The 9,505-nt window shown below is 55.8% G+C and overlaps 1 protein-coding gene across 1 annotated transcript in view; it reads right to left on the reverse strand.

Annotated features, from left to right (window-relative positions):
* The window catches only part of LOC112395784 (receptor-type tyrosine-protein phosphatase N2-like), a 114,935-nt gene that overhangs the window by 52,117 nt on the left and 53,313 nt on the right, over nucleotides 1-9,505 (reverse strand). Inside the window, exon 9 of the mRNA XM_024739186.1 lies at nucleotides 7,598-7,745. Coding sequence (XP_024594954.1) covers nucleotides 7,598-7,745 — 148 coding nt within the window. The remainder of the gene's footprint in view (nucleotides 1-7,597; nucleotides 7,746-9,505) is intronic.

The following is a 9,505-nucleotide window of genomic DNA, read 5'->3' on the forward strand; positions in this document are numbered from 1 at the left end:
GGGGAAGGGGGAGGGGAGGGGAAGGAGGGGGAGGGCAGCTCTGCAGAGAGGTCCCGGCAGCCCCGGTGACTGCGTGGGAAGAGGCTCCGGGACCCAGCCCTGGGCCACGGTGGGCACGGCGGTGACACCAGGGCACCGTCCTCGTGCCTGGAGGGCAGGATGGCGTGCAGCACGGTGTGCAAATGTTTGCTGGCAGCACGCGTGTTGCACACACACAAGAACTCTGCATAATAAGAGCACAGACACCAAGCAAGCAAAACCGTGCCACCTGCACCGTTCTACCCAGAGACCATCCATCAACGGACCTCAGTTACGCATCTTCTCTGAGCGAGGGCCTGCACTCCCCCCACCCGCGCTGAGCTGAGGAGGGCCGGACACAGACGGCAAAGGGCGTGGCCTCGGAGGGCCCCTGTCGGGGGCAGCTCACGCATGTCGAAACAACCTGACAAAAGTCTGTGTTCTATTGAGCACAATGCTGTCACCAGAAAGCAATCCCGGTCTCCATCTGTGCTGACCAAGGGTGGACAGGGGGTGGACACAGGTGTCACCTTCCGCTGACAGTCACAGCACCTGACAGGGACCCAGACTAGTACTGCTACACGTCTAAACTGAACTCTAATAAGGAAAGAATCGCTCGGTTGATGGAACAGTGGCCAAACCACCTTAAAGTTCTGAGTTGCCAAGAAAGAGAATGCTAGGCATTTAACACATAACCAGATGAGGGAATTTTGTTCCAGAGACTCCAAAAGGGCGCTGAGCCAAAGAGATGGAAACCCTAAACGTCAGAGTTCTGATGACACAGTGGTAAATATCCTGAGTAAGAAAACGAGAAACAAAGAAACCAGGGTGGTCCGCAGTGTAAAAGATCACATACGAAAGACGGAATCGCGCACGTAAAGCAGGATCATCAGAAAGGCTGACGTCCCGAGTGGGATGGTGCAAAATACACAGGGGATAACAGGAGAGTCTGTGCACCTGTGTTTGTTTAAACCGAATGAAGCCTCTGTCTGGTATAGATGAAATCATTTTGGTAGATAACAAACAGAAAATCTATTCAATTACAGTTTCGCTGTGGCCATCTCTATCAGAGAATACCTTTTCAAACCAGCAAGGACAGAGAAGAGGTAGTTAGGGGGTCGACAGATGCTGGGGGACGATGTTCACGGGCAGGTTCTGGTCTCCGGTCCCGTGACCAGAACAGGTTCTGCGAGTCCTGCGGGTGCTGGCCACGTCCACGGCGTGCCCTCAGGATACACAGTCTGGCCACGGCTGGTTTCGACCTCACTGTGTCCCTGGGCCTCTGGGTCTCGGGTGCGTGACCAGAAGGGGGGAAATAGCGGGCCTGGGAACCAGGCAGTCAGCTTCCCAAGGACCAGGCCAGCCTCCTGACTGGAGAGCTTGTGAGGGTTTTGAGGGAGGGTGGCCGCCAGGAGGAGAGGAGCTTATTAGGGTCAAGTTATGTCGGAAAACCAAGGGGGTTGTTCTAAAGTTACAAAGGCTAGAGAGACGCAAAGTCCAAAAGGCAGTTATGAAGCTTGATTGCGTCCTAGTTAACTAACCGCTGTAGATGATATAACTGGAATATTTGGGAGCACTGGAAGATGGAGTGGAATTAGTGGCTAATAGGGGATTACTGATTTTCTTAGTCACAACAATGGGGTCATGGTTATGTAGGAGAAGGTCTTTACTTTTAGGAGACACAGGCTAACGTATTTAGATATCACGATGCCTAAACCCCGCTTTGAAATAGTTCAGCCAGTAAAGAAGTAAAGCACACACACTGATCACACAAAAAAGGCAAAATACGGAGCGGCAGCTGTGTGGACTCTAGCTGGTGGGAACATCGGCGATCATCAAATTATCATTTCAACCCGAGGATTTTAAAACTTTTGCAATAAAAAGTGTATGGGGGTAATTATGCCAAGCTGGCGACACTGCTTCTTTGCAAAGTGCCTCTGGACTGGCCGGCAAGGAATCCCCCGGGGTCAGGAGGGCAGGGGGCAAGCCACGTCGCCCCCTGACGCCCCGGCTCACCTCTGGCTCCAGGCTCTTGGGTGATGGTGTAAATGGGACACTGCATACCTGGCCTTTTGCACGGTCTACTGTGCGGGGATCTCCTGGTTTGCATGGGAGGGCGGCAGGCAAAGAGGGGCTCACGGAGCAGCCACTGGAATGTTCCTTCCTGGATCCGAGTCCGTCTGAGGGGGGCCTTGGTAGGCAGCGCCCTGTATTCATCCTGTTGAATGTGGCTCTGTTCATGACTCGAAGGCAGGTAAAACATGTTTATAAAGTGTGCGGATGGCAAAAGGCTGAGGGTGACCGTGGTGACCACAGGTCAAACCGCCCTTGACTTTGAACAAGGATTCGTTTATCAGCAGTGAATGCAGAGTTCAATTCCGTATAAGGATGGACGGCTCGGGGCTGTGCCCTGTGACGTGCCCATTGCACGATGAACGGAAACCGGAAACGTGCAGGTCAAGGAGGACACACAGCCCGTCGCGGCCCTTCTGAAGGCTGTGATCGGCCTCTGGGCGCAGAAACCAGAGCGGGTTCAGAAGAGGGGCCCAGCCCCGGCTCCCGCCTCTGCGAGCAGCATCGGGACGGGGAGAAGCACAGACACCAGGTGACAGGAGGTTGGATGTCTTACACATCCAGTGGCCCAGCTTCAAGGAAAGGAGTGAAGAGAGGGCAGAAGCCGAGCCTGAGTGCTGAATTCTGCAGACAGTGGCACGGCCCCCAGCCCGCAAGCAGCCCCTCTGCCCTGGGGAGGCTCCGGCGGGGCGCTCCCACAGCCCAGGGACCCATCTCCAGAGGCTCCGCACGGTGCACAGCCCCACGGGAAAGCCCGGGCGCCTCCTCCCCGTGTCCCTTCAAAGCTCTTCAGTCTCCGGCAGCCCAGCTTCCGCTGTGATGTAGCAAAGGAAAAGCCGTCACAGAATTCGCTGGGTAGTTTCTTGTCGCCACCAGCACACCTACAGCCTTCCCAAATCCAGAGGCAGTTACTCGGCTGGTTCAGAGGCCGAGAAAAGGGAGTGACAAAAAGACAGCCAAGTCAGCAACTCATCTGGACACTTAACTTTCTCGTGCAGCCGTTTCATGTGAGGGGAAGAAAATCCTGCTTGCTTGTCGGATTTAGGAGAATTTCCCACGACTGATGGCTAGAGGCTAAGCAGGTCACTCAGATGTGGCCGAACCAGAATACTCACTGCAGGGATTCTGCTGGGAGTTGGGAAAAATATGTAAACCAAAGGTTTGTTTGGAAATAGATTGTTTTCTGTGTGTTTCAAGGGAAGCGATGCTTTGTCAAGTACCGTGGGCCTTGGATGTATTTTAGACGTTCCTTCTGTGGAAGTTCGAAATCTGTGTTCATGTTCCCGACTCAGAAAGTCTCAGGTGAGTCCACAAAAGCACAAGGGGGGTGGTATCCCATCAGCACAGGGCACCCGGGCTCGAACTCCAACACCCTCATCTGTCCGACGGGGGGGAGATGCAGGAGGGTTGGGGGGCAGGCCTGGGGCGCTCGGGGGCCGCACTCGATGTGCTCAGCCTGGCCGCTGACCTTTCTGTCACACGTGGCCGAAGCCTGGTGCCACCAGGTGATGTGGCTCCCGGGAAGAGCTGGGCCAGAGTCGCTCTGACCCTCACCCGGCCCGTCTTCCGGGCAAGGCGGGGGGCCGAGCTGTGAGCTGGGCGAGCAGCAACGCCCGAGAAAGCTGAACTGCGAGAAACGGCATCACAGACCCTTCTGTCCATCTTCACGTGCCTGTGTCCTCGGCTTTACATTCTCTCTGGTTTCATCTCTAAGTATTCCTGTGTCTCTGTGTCTCTCTCTTGTTATTATAACTCAGAATCACAAACATTTTTCTGTTTAAGATGGCACACCAAAATAGCATCATATTCCTGTTTTTATTTTAAAAAACAGATGAGCGGAATATTGCATAATTCTTTTTAAAAAGGCAAAAAAAAATAAATTTAAAAATTAAATTCTTCAAACTTCTGAGCTATAGAATTAGACCTAGCACATGGCCAGCCAACATCTCATGAATGCTAGTTGCCTTGTCCTTTGAAAGACAATTCACTTGTAGCTAGAATCTCCGGGCTGTCAGGGATGGGAAAGTCGCTAGCCCGGCCGCCCTTGAATTTCCCACCAAACCGCCAACTGGGATGTCTTCCAGCCTCAGCTGGAACGGCCCTTGTGTTGGCGGAGGTTGGGGGAGAGACGTTTCGGGGGCAGCAGACGAGCAAAGATGTGGAGGGGCTGGGAGGAGGGGAGCCTGCACACTGCCGGACCGGGCGGGGTCCAGGTGGGTGGCCCGGGGGGCCGCTGACCAGGGAGCCAGGCAGTAACTCCACTCTCCCGGGTGGAGGATGGACATGAGGAGAAGTGGGGCAGGAGCAGAGCTGCTTCATGGAGGGAAGTAGAGGCAGGAAGGTGGGGTCCAGCCAGGGGCAGGGGGGAGCAGAGTGGGCCGGTACCGTCAGATCCAGAAATGAGGGGCCTCGCTGGAGGTGACGGGAGAGGATACAGCAAAAGGAGCAAATGCAGAGAGAGATGGCCCCGGGGTTTCCATCCCGAGCCCCGAGTGAGGCTGAGTGACACAGGTGGGTGCTGCGGGGAGCACGTTGGACACACGACGCTGTCGTGAGCACCCCACTGTCCCCGGCTGGGGCGTCGACGTTGGCTTCAGGGAGCAGGGTGTGTGGAGGCCACCATGTCAACACCCTACGCTCCATCACGGACCGTTTCTGCGCCATAAGGAGTGAACAGCCAGACAATACGGAGCAGGTTGCAGGAAGAGGCAGCGGTCCTCCCTGGTGGAGTTTGGCGAGACCAGTAAGAGTTTAAGTGAGGCCATCGCCTGAGGGTCCTGCCTGGGAAGAGATACCGGTGGAGATCTGATGACAGGATTTCCTCTAAAAGTTAAGGAGGCAGGAGTATGGAGGACAAAGGTGGGGACGCACTTGCTGGGACTGGACCTGCGCATCTGGGGAGGCTCTATCTGCCCACTTGTCTCTGCAGGGTACTGGCCCCTACTTCCTGCAGGACCCCGGACAGGCGACAACCTAGGTCAGGCTCTGGGATGGCCATGCCGGTCAAGAACAGTAGCCTCTCTCAGATAACGCCCAGCGCCAGAGTCCAGCCAGGAAGGCGCTTCCTCTTCAGAGCCCTGGCTCCGGCCCACGTATGGCAGGCCCGAGGCTCTGGTCCAAGGGCTCCAGGGCCCTGGTCCCCGCGGGGCTGAAGCGCCACTCCCAAGGCTGAAGACAGGACACCCTACGTGCCTGAGGTCCTGGCCTGTGGACCCATTGCTGACTCGGCACAGAGCCCAGCAGCCGGCCGGGCTGCAGGGAACATGGATGGGAATGTGCTGTGTTGTGGTTGGCTTGGTGGAAGGGATGCTTTGAACTTGAGTATTTACCCTACAGGGCCTGATACCCGAGGAAGCCTCCAGGCCTGGGAGCACGCTGGATCCCGGCTGACGGTCTGCCCCCAACACCTCATTATTTAGGGTGTAGCACCCCCTAACCTGGATCCTCTCTGAGGACAGTGGCCAAGCTTGGTTGACTGGGTGACCCAGCGTCTGTCAGCAGCTCTTGCCACAAGTAGGTGCTTAATAAATATGTGTCAGTTACTGTCTTTTCTTCTAAACATAAAACTTATAAATCGCAACAGCTCCTATTTTTAGAGCTCTTTAGGGAAAAGGCCCTCAGACATCACAGAACTAGTCTGAACACTGACTAAACAGTTAGAAAAAACTTACACCCAGAAGCAGCGTGTTAAGATTTTACAAAGGTGTGTAATTCCCAGGCTGGGGTCTGGAGCAGCCCAGGTGTGTGTCTTTGCTCTCGCTGTCCCGTGAGCAGGCATGGAGTCGCTGCCACTTACTACGAGACAGAACATTGCTGCTGTGTCTCCCAGGCCGGGGGGCATTGGGATGGCAGCCCGGCCGCACCTTTGGGTGGTGCCAGGCTGGTCCCCCACTGGCTCCACAAGGCTGGGACGGGGCTTGTGACCCCAGGCGTGCTTCCCTGCGAGGGGGCTGGTCTTGCCTGTGAGACCCAGTGTGGCTCTGCTGAGCCCTCGAAAAGTCAGCCCACGAAGTTCCTCCTGCCATGTGTGAGGTTTGCATGCATCTCTGCCGTCTTCCGTTACCAAGACAGTCACTCGTGCAGTCGGCATTTACGTCAGACACTTTGGTCACAGACACTCCTCAGATCCCCTCCGCCTGCAGGGGGATGTGTAGTAACCACAGCCCAGAACGGCCTGGAACCTGCTAGGACACAGGAGGCTGGTGTCTCTAGTAAAGTGACAGGAGGAGAGGAGGTGCAGGTGGGTGGGAAGACGCAGACTTGGCTCGCCCCTCCTTTAGTCCTCCGTGGGCCTCCGCGCCTGTAGGTCACTTGTCACCTCACGCAGTGTGAGACTGCAGGGCTGGTACCTTCCTGTGTCCCCGTCTCCTGGCAGTGACTCCTGGTGACACACTGTCGGGCTGAAGTCTGCTGGGGCACCTGTGTCTGCTCCTGCTCTGCCCACAGCCTGCCCGGCCCACGTGACTGCCTGTCAACTCCTCATGGCCCTGAGCGTTCAAGGACGACAGTGTGAGGCCAAGTACAGGTGAGGATGAGGCCCCAAGGGTTCAGAAACGAGCCTCGAATCCCAGGGCAACAGCAAGTGCTCGCTGGAATCTCTGTGTCCCACCCGTGGCTCCAGGACTCGGCCGCGAGGCCGAAAGGAAGAAACGGCTCTGTGTTTCGAGGCTGGTGTCGGGGGCAGGCTCAGAGGGTGGTGGTCTCCCTGCCCTTTACGTGAGACGAATGGATGGACCCAGACAACATCATACTAAGTGAAGTAGCTCAAACAGAGAAAGAAACGCCACATGACGTCACTTACACGTGGAACCTAAAATATGACACAAACGCCGCATGACGTCACTTACATGTGGAACCTAAAATATGACACAAATGCCGCATGACGTCACTTACATGTGGAATCTAATATACGACACAAATGAACTTATTTACAAGACAGAAACAGACCCACAGATACAGAAAACACACTTATGCTTACCAGAGGGGAAGGTGGGGGGATAAATTAGGAGCATGGGATTGACATGTACACACTGCCATATATAAAATAGATCACCCACAAGGACCTGCTGTACAGCACAGGGAGCTCTGCTCAGTATTTTGCAATAACCTATAAGGGAAAAGAATCTGAAAAAGAATATCTATCTATCATCTATCTATCATCCATCTATCATCTCTCATCTATCTATCACCTATCTCTCATCTATCTCTCATCCATCTATTATCTATGTATCATCTATCTAGCCACCCATCTACTTATCTATCTATCCATGTATAACTAAATCACTTTGCTGTACATCTGAAACTAACATGACATTGTAAATCAACTACACTTCAATAAAATAAAAAAAAAATGAAGTGAGAGGACGTTTGCTGGCAGAGAGGGCAGACGGGCAGGAGGGGAGGGCGCTGCAGCCGCGCGAGCGCAGCGGGAAATCCCGGGGGGCGGGTGCGGCCCATCCCCACCGCCACCGGCCGCCCTCCCGGCCAGAGCCCCGGCGGTACGTACAGGTGAGCACTGCGGGGCAGCGGTTCTTGGTCACGTTCTCCTCCCTCTGGGCCACGAGCGAGCTGTCGGGCTCCGCCTGGTAGGCACACAGAGCCTCCCACTCCTTCTCCAGGCGGTTCTTGTTCTTCAGGTGGTCCTCCATGTAGGCCTGGAGGGAGAACGAGAGTCAGGAGCGCCAGCCGGGAGGGCGCGGGCCCCTGGCGGTGACGGGACGCCGGGCGGCCCGTGGGGTGCAGCCCACAGTTCCCCTGCTGGAGGGGGTAGGGCTGGCTCGGGGTCTGGTGCAGGGCCGAGGGCTAACCAGACGCAGGGGGTGCGGCAAAGGCTGCCCCGTGCTTTGGTGGTTGGTTTAAAGGTGGTCAAGCTGCGTTTGCCGCGGTGCCAAGGGGGGCGGTGAGAACAGCCAGCGACCGTGAAAACAGACGCACACACCGCAGACCAGGTCTGATGCGCCAGCCCAGAGGTGGGATGTGTGTCCAGCCAGGAGCGAGGTCACGGGATGGGCGCAGTCAGGGAGGCTTATGGCGCCGCACTCTGTGGGAAGAGGTTTAACACGGTGCGGGGGAGGGGCAGGCACGCGTGCAGGTGTGTCCGGTGCGGCTGGGGACAGAGAGAGCCCAGGGGCCCTGAATGTCTGGCTGGGCAACCAGGCTCTGAGGTCAGGAGTAAGGGAGGTTTGGGAGCCGGGTCTGCCTCTGTGCTTGGAGACACGCACAGGAGGACCCTGCTCTCTGCGTCAAAGAAGGAACGTGCTCAGATACACGAAGAAGCTACCACCGTGCTACACGGAGGAAGCGAGCTGGAGCTGGGTTAAAAAACAGGGCCAACAGAAACGTGTTTGTCAGTAACTCCAGTCTGAGAAAGCATCTCCGTTGTCATGCTCTGCACTCAGTCTCATTTCTTTTTCCCCATCTCAGAGAACCACTGCTTACCAACAGATACTATGATGCAATAATTGTCTGAAATAGTTTCAGTGAAAACTACGGAACACACTGTTTGAAAACTCTTGTATGTATCCAAGCAAAATCGTGTCCAAGTGGTTTCTCTTGGACAGAAACGGAAACAACACCCTCCCAAGATCCTCCAGAGCCTGGGCCAGGCGCTCAGCCAGGGGTCCCGGTGGCGACAGCCTGCGGGGGGGTGGGTGGACCCTGCCCGGCACCATGGCTGCCGTTTAGTCCCCAGATGAGGGCTGCCTATGCGCCCAGGCCCCCGTGCATGGAGGGAGCACAGGTGTCACCAGCGGTAACGACAGTCCTGCCACTCGCCACACATTCGAGGGTAGGGAGCTCAGACGGGGCCTTCACTAGGGCTGCCCCCGCTCCCGTTTCTGTTGGCACAGAAGTCATTTTTCTTGAAACTGGCTGGCTTTTCTGAACCCACCGGGGGTGCTGCATTTAAGACACTGGGCCGCTCTGATGTGTGCAGCGTCGCATGGCTGGCGGTGTTAAAAAACAAAGACGACAAACCGAGTATTTGACCCACAGCTGCTCTGATCATAATTGGTCACTTGTCTGTTGGCAGCGATACTAGGAGAACTGGATGGGGAAACAAAGGCCTCCAGAACGTTCCCTCCACAAAGACTCCCAAGCCTGTCCTGCCTACTCACCTTATTGATCTGTTCAGTCCAGAAATGACCATGATTTTAAGGAAGAGCATTTCAAAGGACCAACCCGGGTGGCTTTATTGCGCCCAAAGGAAAGAGCGGTCCCATCCTCTAACATCTTGCTTGTGGGTCTTCAAATATGCCCGCACGGCAAAATGAAACACACACGCACACGCGAGGCCAGGTCTCCAGTGGTCAGACACCCCGATGTCCGGCCAAAGCTTACACCTGTCCCACGTCACCCCGACCCCTCCGTCAGCCCCCTCGCCCACTCACTCCAGCTGGCCACCCGGCTCGGATCA

Source organism: Neophocaena asiaeorientalis, unplaced genomic scaffold, assembly GCF_003031525.2.
Source record: "Neophocaena asiaeorientalis asiaeorientalis breed wild unplaced genomic scaffold, Neophocaena_asiaeorientalis_V1.1 scaffold145, whole genome shotgun sequence".
Classification (NCBI taxonomy): Eukaryota; Metazoa; Chordata; class Mammalia; order Artiodactyla; family Phocoenidae; genus Neophocaena; species Neophocaena asiaeorientalis.